General features: G+C 42.8%; 1 protein-coding gene across 4 annotated transcripts in view; it reads right to left on the minus strand.

Annotated features, from left to right (window-relative positions):
* The window catches only part of UBN2 (ubinuclein 2), a 103,190-nt gene that overhangs the window by 68,043 nt on the left and 16,810 nt on the right, over positions 1-18,337 (minus strand). For all 4 annotated transcript variants that reach the window (XM_073327286.2, XM_073327287.2, XM_073327285.2 and 1 more), the window contains one exon: positions 428-565. In XM_073327286.2, the coding sequence (XP_073183387.1) occupies positions 428-565 (138 nt within the window). The remainder of the gene's footprint in view (positions 1-427; positions 566-18,337) is intronic.

Genomic DNA, 18,337 nt, shown 5'->3' on the forward strand with positions numbered 1-18,337 from the left:
AAGGGCAGGGCTGGGGGTCAGCCTCCCCCAGCCAGACCATCCACACTGGCTGGCCCACACCACCCAGGGCTCCAGGGGCGATTTAAAAGGGCCTGGGGCTCTGGCCGCTGCTGTGGTAGCAGCAGCTGGGAAGGCACCCTTTTAAATCGCCAGCCCTGAGGCAGCTTCCCCTTTTGCCCCACTGCCTGCCAGTAGTCCCTGCCAGAGCGTCCTTTGCCATGGCAGCGCTTTAACATCGGTTGGGTACGGGCCAGTACTGGCTTCTTACCGGTATGCCATACCGGCCCACTTTCACCCCTGCATCACCTGTATCTATTTATCAGCAAGCTCTCAGTCTTCTCATTTTGTTGTAGCCAGATTATGAAGCCTTTCCTGATTTTCAAATCAGCCATAAATTCCAGAAGGAAGAGAAACTAAGATCACTCACTTTAGGTGGCCGGTGCTTTTTGTCCTCTGCAAAGTCTTCATCCTCTGAATCAGATGCTTGGCGGAATTGCAATGTTCCCGTGTTGATGTAAAATCCCCCATATTTGGTTGTCAGAGATGCAGGAACCAATTCATCATACTGGGCAGGAAATAGAAGAGTCAGGTGATTAACCAACATCACCTTATTAATCGGAAACAATTCACTTACTTAAATACAATCTCTGAACATGAGGTATTAAACACAAACATCTTACATAACTTGCTAGATTTCAAATCATAAAACATACCAATGCTGCTGAAAAGTTATTTGTCAACGCTGTGGAGTGCTAGTGTCACAATACTAATCCACTGCTTTTGAAGCAAACTAATAAAAATTCATCTTTGGGAGAAGGCTAGGGTCACCACAGTGGTGATGACACACTATCCATGGAGTGGCAGCGGTGGCACACCAAAAAACACAAACTGTTAGGAGATGAAACAACAGTGGTCCATCTAGGTCAATATTCTGTCTCGGACAGTGTCTACTACCAGAAGATTCAGATGACGATACATGGAACCACGTAGCAGACAATTACGGAATAACTTCCCAAAGGTCAACATAGAATATTTCTTCCCAACTCCATCAGTTATTGAATGACTTACATCCTGCAGTATGCAGACTTAATATTTATTTAATATACTGGGATTTTTTTTCAAAATCTTACTAAGATCTTGGCCTCACCAAGGTCCGCTAGCCACAGACTCCACAGATTTATTATATATTGAATAAAAATATTTCCCTTTATCAATTTTTAATGTGTTGCATTTCAGTTTCACAGAATTCACTCTTATTTTTCTAGTATAAGAAAGATACCTTCTCTATACCGTTCATTTTTTTGGCATGCCTCCATGATCCTCTCTCAGTTTCTCTCTAAATGGTCCTTATCTTTCTGTGCCTCTAATTATTGTCATCGCCTCTTCCTAGACCCTTTATTTCTGCTATATATTTTGAGATAAGGTGATCAGACAAAACAGAATATTGCAGGTAAGGGGATCCATGAATTTATGTACAGGATTTATAATATTTATAATCAATTTATGTTGGGGTTTTAGAATATTTTCAGTGTTAAAAGTATAATACTGAAAATATTGTAATATTTTATTTGCTTTTTTCTGAACCTCTGCTCAGTTTAGCGTTTGTTTCACTGAGCTGTCTGCAGTGATACCCAGGTCATCTTCTTGTGTAATTACATTTAATTACAGCGGCGTGTCTGAATAGTTCATATCATTATTTCCACCATCCTTTACTTTGTCAACATTAAATTACATTACCACCATGTTGTCCATTCAACTGGCTTTGACAGTCATCTGAAGTTCCTCACAATCTTCTCAAGTAGCCTACAGAACGGTTATCTGCAAAAGTTACCACCTTACCATTCCCAGCTCATGACTGTGTCATATACCACCAATGGTAGCATAAAACCCTATACCACCCCAAAATTAACCTTATGCAATATAATCATCGAAATGTAGGGCTGTAAGGAACCTTGAGAAGTCAAGTCCAGCTCCCTGAGCTGAGGCAGGACCATCCTTGAGAGGCCATGTTCGTAACTAGAGATTTACTCCTACTTGGTTTACCCTCACTCAGCCAGTTTCTAATCCACAACAGTATTTCTTTATTTTGTGTAGCACCTACACCATTATAGTTGATTTCTAGATAGATTGAAAAAAAGCAAAAAGCACAAATTCTACCTCAAAGTTTAGACTAAAAGACATATAGAGAAAGGGTATAATATTAAATGGAATAGTTGAGATGGTAACTGGTCGTGGTAAGTACTATAATTTACTAAAAACTTAAAAAAAAACAAAAAACCATACATTACCCCCCTCTCCCACAGCCTAGTCATATGTTAGTCAATTTCTTGTAGATATTTTGCTAGCAGTGAATCTTCAAGAAGGCTCTGAATACAGAGAGTAGCAGTCTCGTTGATTCACTCAGGAACAACATTCCACAGAGTGTCATGAAAGAAGTGCTTGCAAGAGGACTGGAAGAGTGGGGCATTGAGCGGCAGCATGAAAGGACAATGAAAATGAGACAAGCATCTTAAGTTTGATGATGTGGAAGAGGGAGTGGAAGGGATGAGATGGTCAGCTTGATGAGTGAGAAATATGATTCTAGCGACAACATTTTTTATGGGTAGGGAGTGGTGAAAGAATGGGAAGTCTGTACAACACTGGTGACTAGGAGTCCAGAGAGAAGACATTTACAGAAAAAAGATTACAAGAACTATCACAACTGCAGTGTGTGGATAGAGAAACGGATTTCTGAACTATTTTGAAAGAACAAGAGACAGCATTTGGATGTGCCTTAGAGGTATGAAGCATAGGAGATGGAAAAGTCAAAGGTGACCTCAAGATACAGGCCTGAGCAACAGGGAGATTGGTGCTTGTCAAATATAAAAGAAATGGAGAAGGCGACGGCTTGCAAGAAAGAAAAGGAATTGCTCTTCGGCTGTGTCAGCTTGAGCTGACACACACCAATAAGAGGAAATGTTGGAGACAGGCCAAGATCCAGAATTGAACAGATGGAGACAAATTAGGAGCAAACAAGTGAACGTGAGTCACTGGGATGGAGATGGTAACTGAAGACCTAAGAGCATATGAGCTCACTTCATGAAAGGATAAAAAACGAGAAGGGGGAAAAAATCAAGAACAAAACAATGAAGGATGAAACTGAGGACCACCACCCAATCAAAAGAGGTAGTCCACAAAAGCCAGGAGATGTAGGTAAAGAACCAGGAAAGAACAGAATAGCAAAAGCTTAGGGTGGCTAAGATGTGGAGGGTATGATCAATGGTATCAAAAGCAGTAGAGCGCTAGAAGGAGGAGCATAAATTAAAAAACCTTAAGATTTGACTAGGAAGAGGTTGTTAGAAGCCTCGATGACAGCAGTTTCAATGGAATAAAGGAGGCAGAAACCAGACTGGAGGGGATCCAGTAGGGAGTTGGAGATGAATGTGGCAGTGGTTGTAAATCATAATATTTGATAAGGTCATGGGTAAAAAGAAAGAGTTAAATGGAGAAGGCACTGGAGAAAAAGGCAAGAGGTTAAATGAAGATGAAGGAGGAAACAGTAGTAGTGAGGCAAAAGGGAATGAGGAATCACTGAAACACACTGAGGTCACAAAAAAGATCATGCAAGTGTGAGGGGGAGGTGGTGTTAGAGGGAGAGAAAGTGGAAGGCAGACAGCGCAAAGAAGTACACTATGATGTCAATCCTCTCTTTAAAAAGTCCGCAAAATCTTGCTAAAAGAAGGTGCAGAGGGAAGTTTAAGGTGAGAATCAACAGTAGTAACAGGCAACAGTGACTTCAGGCATAAAAATCAACAAAGGGGGGGAACTTGTAGTGGAAGAAGTCAATGCAGCCATATAACTTTCTTCATAGACTCCTAGTGATCCAAGGAGATAAAGGAAGTCGGAAAAGAAAGGCTGTGAATGATGACTCTTTTTAGAGATGGAGTGGGCATTCCACTGGGAACAGGAGTAGATTTAGTGAAGTTAGAATATGTAAGTTCAAAGGAATGGGAGCAAGTGATGACAAGGGCAATTCTGCAGGGAGATTGGGGGAAGCCAAAGTTGGGACAAATGTCATCCCAGGCCAGAAAATGGTGGCAGTGAGAGAGAAGAAAGCAAAAACGGGGAGTGAACTGTTGAGGGTTGGGCAGGAAGTACTGACATGAGCGGAGAAGAGAGCTGTGTAAAAGAAGTGGGATGAAGGAGAAGAGCAGGAACTATACCACAGAAAGTTAGTGAATCAACCAGACAAACAGAAATTTTAAGGATTTCATTCAATATGTATAAAACCAAACAAGCAGAATATAAACTATCCAGTGGTTCAATAAGCAAATGGCTAACAAGATCAGTGAGACACAGATGGACAGAAAGATACCAGATGATGTTTCAACAGCGGCTTGCAAAAGTGTCAAAGGGCTTTTTGAAAGTCCACAAAAATTCATCCTGCTCAAAAAAATTCTAGTAGACTTGACTCTCCTTTACAGAAGTTATGCTGGTTTGTTCCCATCACAACACATATGTCTAATTTACAATTCTATATGTAATTTGTTTTCGACCACTTTACCCAACGCTGAAATAATGCTAACTGATCTATAACACCCATGATCACACCGAATGCCTTTTTAAAAAATAGGTACAACATTTGCTAACTTTTAATGCTCCACTGTATTAGCTGATTACAATGTGGATTACAAAATATTGGGAGCAGCTTAACTACTTCATTCTGAAGCTCCTTCAGAATTCTTGTATGAAAAAACATATGGTCCCCTATCAGTTTGTTCCTCCTTGTTCCTAATGTAAAGAAGCTGAATGATTTTCTGAAATGTCCTAATCCTCTTTATTTGCTGTCAGGCATGGGGAAAAATTCTTATCACAGGACCATAGCAGCTAAGACTTCAGATATGGTTGTCTGATGAGAAAAATAAAGAGCAACTAGCAAAAGACTTATTAAAAAAAAAAATTGCGGTTAATTTTTAAGTACATCAGAAGCAGGAAGCCTGCCAAAAATCAGTGGGGCCACTGGACAATCAAGGTGCTAAAGAAACACTCAAGGAAGACAAGGCCATTGCAGAGAAGCAAAATTAATTCTTTGTATCAATCTTCACTGCAGAGGATGTGAGGGAGATTCCCACACCTGAGCCATTCTTTTTAGGGAGGAAATATGAGGCCCTGTCCCAGATTGAGCTGTCAGTAGAGGTGGTTTTGGAACAAACTGATAAACTGAACAGTAATAAGTCACCAGGACTTCATGGTATTCACCCAAGAGTTCTGAAGGAACTCAAATATGAAATTTCAGAACTACTACTGTGGTATGCAACCTATTGCTTAAGTCAGCATGTATTACATGACAGGAGGATAGCTAACGTGAAACCATAATTATAAAAATGCTCCAAAGGCGATCCTGGCAATTACAGGCTGGTAAGTTTAAATTCAGTACCAGGCAAATTGGTTAAAACTATAGTAAAGAACAGAATTATTAGATACATGAACACGATTTGCTGGGGAACAGTCAACACAGCTTTTGTAAAGGGAAATCATGCCTCACCAACCTATTAGAAAAAAGAAAAGGAGTACTTGTGGCACCTTAGAGACTAACCAATTTATTTGAGCATGAGCTTTCGTGAGCTACAGCTCACTTCATCGGATGCATACCGTGGAAACTGCAGCAGACTTTATATACACACAGAGAATATAAAGATATATATATTATATATATAATATATATAAGATAGTGAGTTTGTGTGTGTGATTTTTGGGAGGGGGGTGAGAGAACCTGGATTTGTGCAGGAAATGGCCCAACTTGATTATCATGCACACTGTGTAAAGAGTTGTCACTTTGGATGGGCTATCACCAGCAGGAGAGTGAATTTGTGTGGAGGGGTGGAGGGTGAGAAAACCTGGATTTGTGCTGGAAATGGCCCAACCTGATGATCACTTTAGATAAGCTATTACCAGCAGGACAGTGGGGTGGGAGGAGGTATTGTTTCATATTCTCTGTGTGTATATAAAGTCTGCTGCAGTTTCCACGGTATGCATCCGATGAAGTGAGCTGTAGCTCATGAAAGCTCATGCTCAAATAAATTGGTTAGTCTCTAAGATGCCACAAGTACTCCTTTTCTTTTTGCGAATACAGACTAACACGGCTGTTACTCTGCAACCTATTAGAATTCTTTGAGGGGGTTAATAAACATGTGGACAAGGGTGATCCAGTGGATATAGTGTACTTGGACTTTCAGAAAGCCTCTGACAACGTCCTTCATCAAAGGCTCTTAAGCAAAGAAATGAATGATGGAATAAGAGGGAAGGTCCTCACACGGATCAGTAACTGGTTAAAAAGACAAGAAACAAAGGGTAGGAATATATGGTCCATTTTCACAATGGAGAAAGGTAAATAGCAGGGTCCTCCAAGGATCTATACTGGAACCAGTGAGGTTCAACATATTCATAAATGATTTGGAAAAGGGCAAACAGTAAGGTGGCAAAGTTTGCAGATGATACAAAATTAATTATCTTGAGTAAGTCCAAAGAAGACTGAGAAGAGTTACAAAGAGATCTCACAAAACTGAGCAACTGGGCAACAAAATGGCAGATGAAATTCAATGTTGATAAATGCAAAGTAATGCACATTGTGTTTTCCAAAATGATGGGGTATAAATCAGCTGTTACCACTCAAGAAAGATCTTTGAGTCATAGCGGATAGTTCTCTGAAAACATTACTCAATGTACAGCAGCAATCAAAAAAGCAATGTTAAGAACCATTAGGAAAGGGATAGATAAGATGACAAAAAATGTAATGCCACTATATAAATCCATAGTACGCCCACATCTTGAATACTGTGTGTAGTTTTGGTTGCCCCATCTCAAAGAAGATATATTAGAATTGGAAAAAGTACAGAGAGGGCAACAAAAATTATTAGTGGTATGGAACAGCTTCCATATGCAGAGAGATTTAGAGGATTGGGACTGTTCACTTTAGAAAAGAGATGGTTAGTGGGGGGATATGACAGAGGTCTATAAAATCATAAATGGAGTGAAGGAAGTGTTATTTACCCTTTCACACAACACACGAACCAGGGGTCAACCAATTAAATTAATAGACAGCAGGTTTAAAAACAAACAAAAGGAAATACTTTGCACAGTCGACCTGTGGAACTCATTGCTAGGGAATGTTTTGAATGCCTAAAGTATAACTGGGTTCCAAAAAGAATTTGATAAGTTCATGGAGGACAGGTCCATCAAGGGCTATTACCCAAGATGATCAGGGACACAACCCTATGCACTGGGTGTCCCTAAACCTCTAACTGCTAGAAACTGGGACTGGAAAAGAAGGGATGGATCGCTAGATAAATTGCCCTGTTCTGTTCACCTCCTCTGAAGCATCTGGCACTGGCCACTGTCAAAAGACAACATACTGGGCTAGATGGATGACTGGTTTGACCCCATGTGGCCAGTCTTAAGAAAGGTTGTCCCTCTCTTGGGTTGTGGACTCATTCTCAAAAGTTAAGAATGAAATCAATTACTGTTATGACTGTCTAAAGGCAGTTCTTCAGACAATCATGCACTCTAGGCATTCTGTTTTGGACTACTGTGGAAGGGCTCCTTATTTTTGTTCTTATACTGAGCATGTCTAATTCTCAGACAGAAATATTTAGGTCTGTCTCTTTATGTAAGAGAACTACCATAGTCTCAGTTCTGATGCAATCTAAACAAATATTCAAATATCTAAATATTATAGATGTCTATTTGGTTTTGAAATCTAGATCTGGTCATAGGCAGTAACACTGGTTTAGCCTTTTACTAATACTACCATTTGTTGTCTCCACAAATATTTTACTCGTTGTATCCCACACTCCAGCTTCAAGCCAGTAGAAAAAAAAAAACTGACAGGGCAGAAACATTCACACTGAGCTCTACAGTCACATCTGTATTAAGTCCAGGAGATGGTTTGGTGTATATATAGACACATGGGCTTGTTTTTGTTAAGCTCACTGTGGAAAATCTATGTTCTTCCACTACAGTGCTGTAGGACACTAAGAACACATTTCCGTCAAGCACAACTTAGCCTGAAATGCAGGTGGGCTTAGTGGTTAAAAGCTTTTATTAAACATGCATGTGCAATGTCATCTGTTGTAAGCTTGATAATATTCAAGTGTAACTTTATAGTTAAGCACCGACATAGCACATTCTCCTTTATCTCCTCTCTCAATACCTGTGTAATTTTTGTCAGTCTTAGACCAAGATCACAATCATTAGCCCACTGTATGGAGTCAAGAAATTGAAACCATGTGAATGGTAGTTGCTGGAGCCTGGTAATCTGGCAGCTTCAAGTATGTAGATCTGATTGTTCTGCACTTATAGCGCTAAAGATCCAGAAATATTTACTTTTCAGGTTTGCTGCCCCTAAGGGTAAGTTTTCAGAAATAATGGCCAGGATTGTCTTTCAGTACTATGAACAATGACAAAGCACTTTCTAAATTTTCAAAAAGAGATCCCCTCCTCAGAAAGAAGTAAGGAAGACTTCAGTCATAGTGGTAGTTATGTCCATCATGAAACACATGTCCGCAAATCTGCCTGTCTTGATCTCCTTAACTCTGACCGTCTCAGCCCCAGCTCAGTTTCTTAGGTATGCTCCAAATAGGTCACAATCACATAAATTTTGATCACTGCCTTTCATGCAACTGCAAGATCTCTAAAACTGAAGTTGCATTTAGTAACTGAATAAGTGACATAAATCAAGGTGACGAACTTCTGGATCTCATTTTTCATTTTACAGAAGTGAGAACTTTTTTTATGGACAAATTGCCATTTTCTGCTTCCACAGATTTCATATGCAGAGCGGTCACATACATGTAACACTTAGAAGAGAACTACTCTTTTCAGAAAGACTCATGCATTTGGCAAGTTACAAAAAAATCTGCTATTAAATAAATATTTAGATTTCCATGAATTGTGAGAAGTGTCCTCAGTTTTTCATATTGATTTAACATACTCTTCTGTACCACATGCAAACTTTAAGATTACTTGGACCAGGGCCGTCAGTACTGCCTTCTGGTGATTCAGGATTTTATTTGATTTTATTTTTATTTTTAAACCCAAGGAACTCAGGGTGATTTGATGTTTTCCAGACATTTCTCTTCGTAAAAAAAGTCAACTAAGTCTGTGGCTAATTTTTAAAAATACAGATGTTTAGTTTGGAAATTAATATTTGACACTATGTTAAGCTACCTGGCCCTGACAGCACCAAAGGCTTCAGTTCAGCAAGGTACTTAAACACATGGCTAACTTTAAGCACCTCAGGTGTCCCATCAAAGTCAATGGGAGTGCTCACGTGCTTGAAGTTAGATCCCTGCTTAAGTACCTTGCTGAATCTAGGCCTACAATTGCAATTATTATATTGGTAACGAACAAGTAGTACAGAGGACCTTTCCCATCTAAAGGGAATCAAATTACACTATAAAAATAGCAAATCAAATTGTTGTTTATTTTACTACAAAGCCTACTCAGGCTTGCTTGGCAAAAACAACTGTCTTTGAACTATCTGACTGTAGTTTGCAATATAGCTTTATTCTTCATCTTAAACTAACTGTCCGTGACATTTGCCAGGTTCTAGAAGCTACTAAACTACCTACTTTGTCCTCCTTGGGGAAAAGAAAAGAAAAAAAGAAAAGATACTTACTAGTAACTTACTAGAGGTTACTTACTAGTAACCTTTGTGCATTCACACTTACAGGATATTGCACTCCTGGCATCGAGGTACAGTTGTGCCCTGAAAAGCTGTCTCTATAGAGGAGTGCACAAGAGAGCTTGTGTGAGGGTAACAGTGCACTTTTTTTAGGCTTTGTCTACACCACAGAACTGTCTCAAAGAAGTTATGCTGTTTCAATTAAAGTGCTTTAATTAAACCGCTGTTGCATGTCCACACTATGATCCTTGTGTCTGGTGACAGAGCACATCCACACTAGCAGCTCTTGCATTGACAGAGAGCAGTGCACTTTGGGAAGCTATCCCACTAAGCAACTGGCCACAGGATACTTTGGGAAGAGTTTGCAATACCTCCTGGGGCAAGTACAGCGTAGCATGATGCAGGTTTCTCAATCCCATCATTCCATGGGCATCCTACTAGATTGCCAGCTGCTTTTCAGTTGACATGGATAGGGGGAGGAGGACAGGAGGGGTGTGTGCGTGCGCGAGAGAGAGCATGCGAGCGTCGGGGAGACAGTGTGTGTGTTCGGGAAGCGTGAGAGAGATTGTGTATGTGAGAGACAGTGTGTGTTGAAGCGTGTACGTTATGGGAAGAGGCTACTGAGCAGAGCTTAGGACTGATGTGCGTGAGGGAGGGGTGTCCCTGTCCCCCAGGTTTGGTTGCTTGGGCTGCTGTCTGAATTAAGCGAGAGCTTGCTGACACACTCTCCCCCAGTTCACCCCTTCCTCCGCACACTGGTCCCCAGCTCTGCTCAGCAACCTCTTCCCCTAACACCGCTCTCTCCCCCTCCTCCCCTCCAGCTGCTCACTTTGCCTGCCAGCTGATTCCACATTAATGATTTTGTGATTCCCTTTGAGTTCTCCCACATACTCCTCAGATACCAGGAGCTGCATCCTCATCACCTCTGAGAGCTCTCCACCCTGAGAAATGTCAAAGTTTCCCAGAGTTTTGAAAGGGGAGGGGTATAGTGAGCAGAGCGGTCACGGTGGACACTGGGGGAGGCCAGTTACGTCAACATAATGAACGGCAGAATCTACACTGATGCTTTGTCACTTTAACTTTGTCACAAAAAGCTTTACGCCTCTCATCGAGGTGGTTTTATTTTGTTTGCAAAACAGCAGAGTTTTGCTGCCAAAAGTAGCTTTGTAGTGTGTACACCTCCACTGTTTTGCTAGCAAAAGCTACCTTTTGCTGACAAAACTGTGTAGTGTAGACAAGGGCTTTCATACAGTGGACAACATCTCCCAGCTGCAAAGTCCTATGTTAGGTAGGGCTTGGAGGTAGAGGGGAAGGTGGAGATGCAGTAACACAGAGGCAACTCTAGGAACAACAGCTACTGGTAAATAACCTCTTTCTCCTAGGAGAGCCTCTGAGTATTCTAATTTGCAGAGAGATTATCAAACAGTGCTCTACCAGAAGTGCACCAGGCAAGGATTTCTTCGCTAAATGCACGCTGTAGCACTGCATTCCCAAACTATGCATCAGAGCAGAATGCTAAATCCAAGGATCAATGTCTGGTGAAAGTGTACATTGAACTTCAAGTTGCTGCTCTGCAAATCTCCACCAGGAAATCTTAGCTAAGGCCTGCCACTGATACAGTGGGTCTTGCAAAACGGGTCTTTAAATCAAGGAGTACTGGTTTCCTAGCTGACATGTAGGAATGTTCTATACACCACCTATCCCAATATGAAAGTCTATTTGGTAATGGGTTCTACCTGGCATTTCTCCCTAAATGCTACAAGTAGCCCATTAGTATTTTCTAAAGAGCTCTCTCTCTTTTCAGGTTTAAGAAAAAAAAAAGTACCCTCACTACATCTACAGTATGTAGACAAGATTCTTAAGTGGGAATGGGATTGGGGGGAAATACATTGAGGTAAGTGGAAATTTGAGACCACCTTATGCATGAAGCTGGAATGGGGCTTGTCTTTGTGTACTACAGTATATAAGGTTGAGTGGCCATCAAAGCACTGATCTCATGCTTCTAGAAGGGGTAATACCGATCAGGAAAGCTAATTTTGATTAATAAATGTTGAAGAGGCTCATGCAAGATGCTCATACACAGGACCTATCAGCTTCATTAAAACAAAATTTAGGGGTCATGAAAGGAGAGGCAGGAAGTACATTTACCATAACTTTAAGGAACCTGGAGACTGTAGGATGAGAGAAGGTGGATTTGTCCCCAACAAAATTGCAAGAAAGCAAAATATTGCTATAAAATGGACTTTTATGGAGAGTATGGCTAGGCCCTGAAACTTAAGATGTAGGAGATACTCTAGAACTGCAAGGATCTCCACTGGAGATGGAGTGAGTCCCTTACCTATGGCCCAGACAGTTAACTGTTTCCATTTTTGCATATTGCATTTTAGGATAGAGAACCTCCTGGATTGCAAGAGGGATGTCTGAACCCTCCAAAATCAGCAACTGTCTTCCAATTAGCCTCCGCACTGCAAGATGGAGCAGAATACGGACGCTGGACTTCAGAAAAGCGGACTTTGACTCCCTCAGGGAACTGATGGGCAAGATCCCCTGGGAGAATAACATGAGGGGGAAAGGAGTCCAGGAGAGCTGGCTGTATTTTAAAGAATCCTTATTGAGGTTACAGGGACAAACCATCCCGATGTGTAGAAAGAATAGTAAATATGGCAGGTGACCAGCTTGGCTTAACAGTGAAATCCTTGCTGATCTTAAATACAAAAAAGCAGCTTACAAGAAGTGGAAGATTGGACAAATGACCAGGGATGAATATAAAAATATTGCTCGGGCATGCAGGAGTGAAATCAGGAAGGCCAAATCACACCTGGAGTTGCAGCTAGCGAGAGATGTTAAGAGTAACAAGAAGGGGTTTCTTCAGGTATGTTAGCAACAAGAAGAAAGTCAAGGAAAGTGTGGGCCCCTTACTGAATTGGGGAGGCAACCTAGTGACAGAGGATGTGGAAAAAGCTAATGTACTCAATGCTTTTTTTGCCTCTGTCTTCACGAACAAGGTCAGCTCCCAGACTACTGCCCTGGGCAGCACAGCATGGGGAGGATGTGACCAGCCCTCTGTGGAGAAAAGTGGTTCGCGACTATTTAGAAAAACTGGACGAGTACAAGTCCATGGGGCCGAATGTATTGCATCCGAGAGTGCTAAAGGAGTTGGAGGATGTGATTGCAGAGCCATTGGCCATTATCTTTGAAAACTCATGGCGATCAGGGGAAGTCCCAGAAGACTAGAAAAAGGCTAATGTAGTGCCCATCTTTAAAAAAGGGAAGGAGGAACTACAGGCCAGTCAGCCTCACCTCGGTCCCTGGAAAAAAATACATGGAGCAGGTCCTCAAGGAATCAATTCTGAAGCACTTAGAGGAGAGGAAAGGAAAGTGATCAGGAACAGTCAGCATGAATTCACCAAGGGCAAGTCATGCCTGACTAATCTAACTGCCTTCTATGATGAGAAAACTGGTTCTGTGGATGAAGGGAAAGCAGTGGACGTGTTGTTCCTTGACTTTAGCAAAGCTTTTGACACGGTCTCCCACAGTATTCTTGCAAGCAAGTTAAAGAAGTGTGGGCTGGATGAATGGACTATACGGTGGATAGAAAGCTAGCTAGATTGTCAGGCTCCACGGGTAGAGATCAATGGCTCCATGTCTAGTTGGCAGCCGGTATCTAGTGGAGTGCCCCAAGGGTCAGTCCTGGGGCCGGTTTTGTTCAATATCTTCATAAATGATCTGGAGGATGGTGTGGATTGCACCCTCAGCAAGTCTGCAGATGACACTAAAGTGGGAGGAGAGGTAGATATGCTGGAGGGTAGGGATAGGATACAGAGGGACCTAGACAAGAGGATTGGCCCAAAAGAAAGCTGAGGAGGTTCAACAAGGACAAGTGCAGAGTCCTGCACTTAGGACGGAAGAATCCCATGCACCGCTACAGACTAGGGACCAAAAGGCTCGGCAGCAGTTCTGCAGAAAAGGACCTAGGGGTTACAGTGGATGAGAAGCTGGATAGGACTCAACAGTGCCCTTGTTGCCAAGAAGGCCAATGGCATTTTGGGATGTATAAGTAGGGGCATTGCCAGCAGATCGAGGGACGTGATCGTTCCCCTCTATTCGACATTGGTGAGGCCTCATCTGGAGTACTGTGTCCAGTTTTGGGCCCCACACTAAAAGAAGGATGTGGAAAAATTGGAAAGAGTCCAGCAGAGGGCAACAAAAATGATTAGGGGACTGGAACACATGAGTTATGAGGAGAGGCTGAGGGAACTGGGATTGTTTAGTCTACAGAAGAGAAGAATGAGGATTTGATAGCTGCTTTCAACTACCTGAAAGGGGGTTCTAAAGAGGATGGCTCTAGACTGTTCTCAGTGTTAGCAGATGACAGAACAAGGAGTAATGGTCAAGTTGCAGTGGGGGAGATTTAGGTTGGATATTGGGAAAAACTTTTTCACTAGGAGGGTGGTGAAACACTGGAATGCGTTACCTAGCGAGGTGGTGGAATCTCCTTTCTTAGAAGTTTCTAAGGTCAGGCTTGACAAAGCCCTGGCTGGGATGATTTAATTGGGGATCGGTCCTGCTTTGAGCAGGGGGTTGAACTAGATGACCTCCTGAGGTCCCTTCCAACCCTGATATTCTATGATTCTCTCTCTGAGCTGGGATGCAGAATCTTCCCTTGCTATTGAGGCAGACATCCAGAGATATAAGGCAGCAGGTATGGTGGTTCTCTGGGCCACCTGCAGAAGATCTAGACACCAGTGCCGATGAGGCCACATTGTGGCAATTAATATGATGTTGACAGTCTGACCTGATTTTCTTATGACCTCGAGGATTAAGAGAATGGAATGGAAGACATAGAAGATGTTGACTCCAGCCCACCAGAAACACATCCTTAAGAAGGGTTTCGCCCGAGTGCTCTTGTGCGATACACTTGGCATCTGGTCTTTTGTTCAGTCACAAATATATCTATTATTGGTTGGGCCCATCTGTGAAATAGCACACTGGCTGCTGGATTCAAGGACTGCTTGTATGGATGATCCTGAGACTTCCTGCTAAGCAAGTCTGCCCACACGTTCACCTCGCCTGCAAGGCAAAGAGCTACTGGGTGGCTTTGGATGCACCGCAGCCAAAGATATTTGTGGAAGGAAGAAGAGAGCTACAAATACACAGTACTCCTCCCTATCTGCTGCTGTGTTACATGACAGTGGTATGGTCTGTAAGCACACATACTACACACTGTTGCAGAGATAGCCGAAAGGCTTTGAGGACCCACCAAGTTGACTTAAGTTCCAGTATCTTGATAAGGGGTATAGACTCAAGTGTTTCCCAGCCTATGTCCTTGGCAGTCTTTGTAATGCACACCCCAGACCAGATTGGAGGCACTGGTGAGGATTATGATGTTAAGAGAGAGGAGAGCAAAAGGTATCCCCTGGAGGACATGGTCCTTGTGACTTATTTGTATTGCAGCAGTGCCTGTTCCCACTAATGAAGCTATTGGAACACTTGAGAAGGAACAGTCTCCTTTGAAGACCGTACATTTGGCATGGCCAGTGGTGTAAAAGTCTCATGTTCAGACAAGCAAAGGGTGTGAGAGAGTGATGAAACCATCAGGCCTAATAGTGTTGGGGGTGGGAGTGGGGGGGAGGAAATCACGTAGTACATACTGGTTATTCCCTGAGAATTGCCAGAGGGTCTTGAATTTGAAAACTTTCTTGTGGAAGACAGACTGGCCTGAGTGGAGTCCAAGACTCTTCTGATTAAAATGATTCTTCGTACAGGTTGAAGTGTCAATTTCTTCCAGTTAACAGTCCCAAAAAGACTGGAAGAAGTTGCACATGTAATGATCTCTGAGGAGAGGTCCTTCAGTGAGTTAGCCCTCAGGAGCCAGTCATCAAAAATATGGGTAGACAAATATTCCTTCATGTCTGAGATGTGCACCAGCCACTGTGAGGCACTTGTTGGGGCTGTAGACAAGTCAAAATTGGTAGCATACTTGATGTAAGCATGTTTGATTGCCAGATAAAAGCAGGCATTCTTTAAATTGTGAGCTGCACACCTATCCACTGGTATAAGGAAGAGATGTCCCCTAGAGAGCATCCTGAACTTGAATGCTTTTATATATCTGTTCTGAATTCTGAGGTCAAGAATCTCAGAAAGTTGCTCTTGTTGGGGGATCAGGAAATAGGATTTTATTCTCACTTTCCCTGAGTTTTCCTGCAGACACTGTTCAGTGTCCCACCTCTCTGACTCACTTCTTGAAAAAGGAAATCCACTTCTTCCACCAGGATGCTCTTATAGGATGGGTGTTTGAAGAGAAAGGTGAGGGTGGCAAGATGGTCATGTATGAAACTAGATGGAATCTGTCACAAATGGTGTCCAGTAACCAGCAATCAGAAGTAATCATGCAACAGGTGCTGCAGAAAGACAAAGTCCGAAAGTGTGAATGTATGGAGAGGAGATGTAGACTGGAGACATGGTACATGACTCAGACAGTCAAAATTGCTTTTTAGAAGCGGATGTTGAGGGGTGTGACAATGCACAGAGAGGAAGCCTACTTTTATACTGCTGAGGTTATTTGCCAGTAGCAGGTTTAAGAGGTGGCTGATATCACTTCTGGGGATGTATCCCTTGGTGTTGCCTGGGAGCTTGTCTTTGGAAGCAAAATGACAGGCAGAAAAACCTCAGAGTTGAGGAAGAGAACTGCGTTAATTGCAGGGAGTGGAGAGTGGCCATGATCATCTCTAGGTCTTCATCATTTTGTCCCTAAAAAGGGCAGTGCCCTCAAAAGGGAATTGCCCAATCCCACCCCAGGATCCAGGTAAAAGACCAGAAGCACCTCCCAAGAGCCATTCCTGTGGCCATTTTTCTTGCACTAGCATCTAAGGCAACCCAGGCTGCTCTTCAAGAGCATCAAGCAAGTATATGACTATTTGTGACCAGAGTCTTGGCCACTTCCTTCTGTTCCTTGAACAAGGATTCAAGGCTGGGGCTTATGGCATCAAACAAACCATAACTGTAGTGGGATATCACAGCTTTATAGCTGGCCACTTGAAGGCCTACTGAACCACGTAAGTAAGCTCTCCTGCCAAAACATCCAAATTTCATCTCTCTCTCTGACAGAGTGTTGCCCTTAAGTGTCCTATGTCTTGTTCCCCTTAAGTCTCCTTTATTACAGATACAATCATGGAGTTTGCCAAAGGAGGCTGCAGCAGGAACTGGTGTCTTTTAGGGTATATCCTATCACTATCTTGGATACAGGCAGGGCCAAAATATTTTTTAAAGACATATTTTTGGCTGGACTGAGAAGGCTGAAGCCAGTAGGCAGAGGCAGTTTCTCCCCGATCTGCACCTGTAATATGTTGAACAGGGGGAATCACAGGATTTCTCCAGTGCTGTGACCCCTTGCTTGCAGCTAGCTGGAGAAGTATTTGCGATTGCCCAATAGTTTCTGAAACATTTATTAGTCAGAAGGGAAAAGAGATGAAGCACTTATCTGGTCCTCTGATGAGGTGACACCTGTATGTTTCTCTAAAGGGGATTTATATGGTTCCTAGGAAGAAACCTCATTGTATTTCTCAGATGAAGGACAGAATACCTGCAGATCTGAGGAATCTGGTGAAAGCAAGGAAGATTGCATTGACACCAAGTGAGGAATAGAGATGCTGGTAAAAGCACTGATGCTAGAGGAGGAGATTGTGCTGAAAGGAGTATTGGCATGGATGTCAGTGTGAAGGTCTATGCCAGAGTTGATCTTGCAGCCTCCAGCAGGTCTTTCATGGAGTCCCATATGTAAGGCCACAAGATGAGGTGAAGACTGTCTGGATCTAAGGCAAGGGAAGGGGACCAGAATCTTGAGGTCAAATTGGGGGACCCTCCGGTTTTATTTCTGAAAGAGTCCAAGGTACCCTGCAGCAGTTCCAGATTGAGACTGGAGAAGTCAGCGAAGTCAGGCAGCAAACCATGTGATGTGGTGGCTAGTAGCCTCCATGGTGCATTCCCCACTCAGGCATGGAGAGATCAAAGTTTTATCAGGACCTGCAGCAATGAGGAGTCCAGTTGGTGCTGAGATGTCTAGCTCTAGCGGCACGTGGAGAAGAGGTGACAGTTTAAGTACTGTTTAAGTGTCTTCCAGGCCCTCATGAGTCAAGAGAGAGCACTTCCTCCTTTTCTTCTGTTTATGTCTCTCTTGTAGGGAGATGTGCTTCCTCTTCTCCTTCCTTTTAGCCAGATGGGCCTCTGAGTGGATCTCAGTGCCAAGATAGGGACAATGGAGGATAGGTTTGGTGTCAGAGCAGAGGGCAGTAGTGCTGAGTGAGGGTAGGCAGCAAAATGTAGGAGCTGCCTGCATCACCACCAATGCTACTGGGACCTGAATAGATGGTGCTGATTTGGTCTTCGATGTCACTTTTAGTTTAGCCTGCTTTGAGACCTGACAGGTTCCCAAGACATGGGAAGGGTGTCTACACTGACCTGTCCTATGCTACTCTAAACTAACAATTTTCTTGTAAACATCAAGCTAGACTAAGGGAAGTTCTAGCCTGAGGAAATGAAAGCACGTTCAGTTTGCTCTCTGTAGTTGCAGCAAATGAACAGAGGTGGGTGGGAGCTGGCTGACCTCCTTTATACAAAGTAGGGCAATGCAGTCATCCTCACACGAGATCTTCTGAGCACCCTACAACAGACACTGCT

Source organism: Lepidochelys kempii, chromosome 1 (assembly GCF_965140285.1).
Source record: "Lepidochelys kempii isolate rLepKem1 chromosome 1, rLepKem1.hap1, whole genome shotgun sequence".
In the NCBI taxonomy this organism is placed as follows: Eukaryota; Metazoa; Chordata; order Testudines; family Cheloniidae; genus Lepidochelys; species Lepidochelys kempii.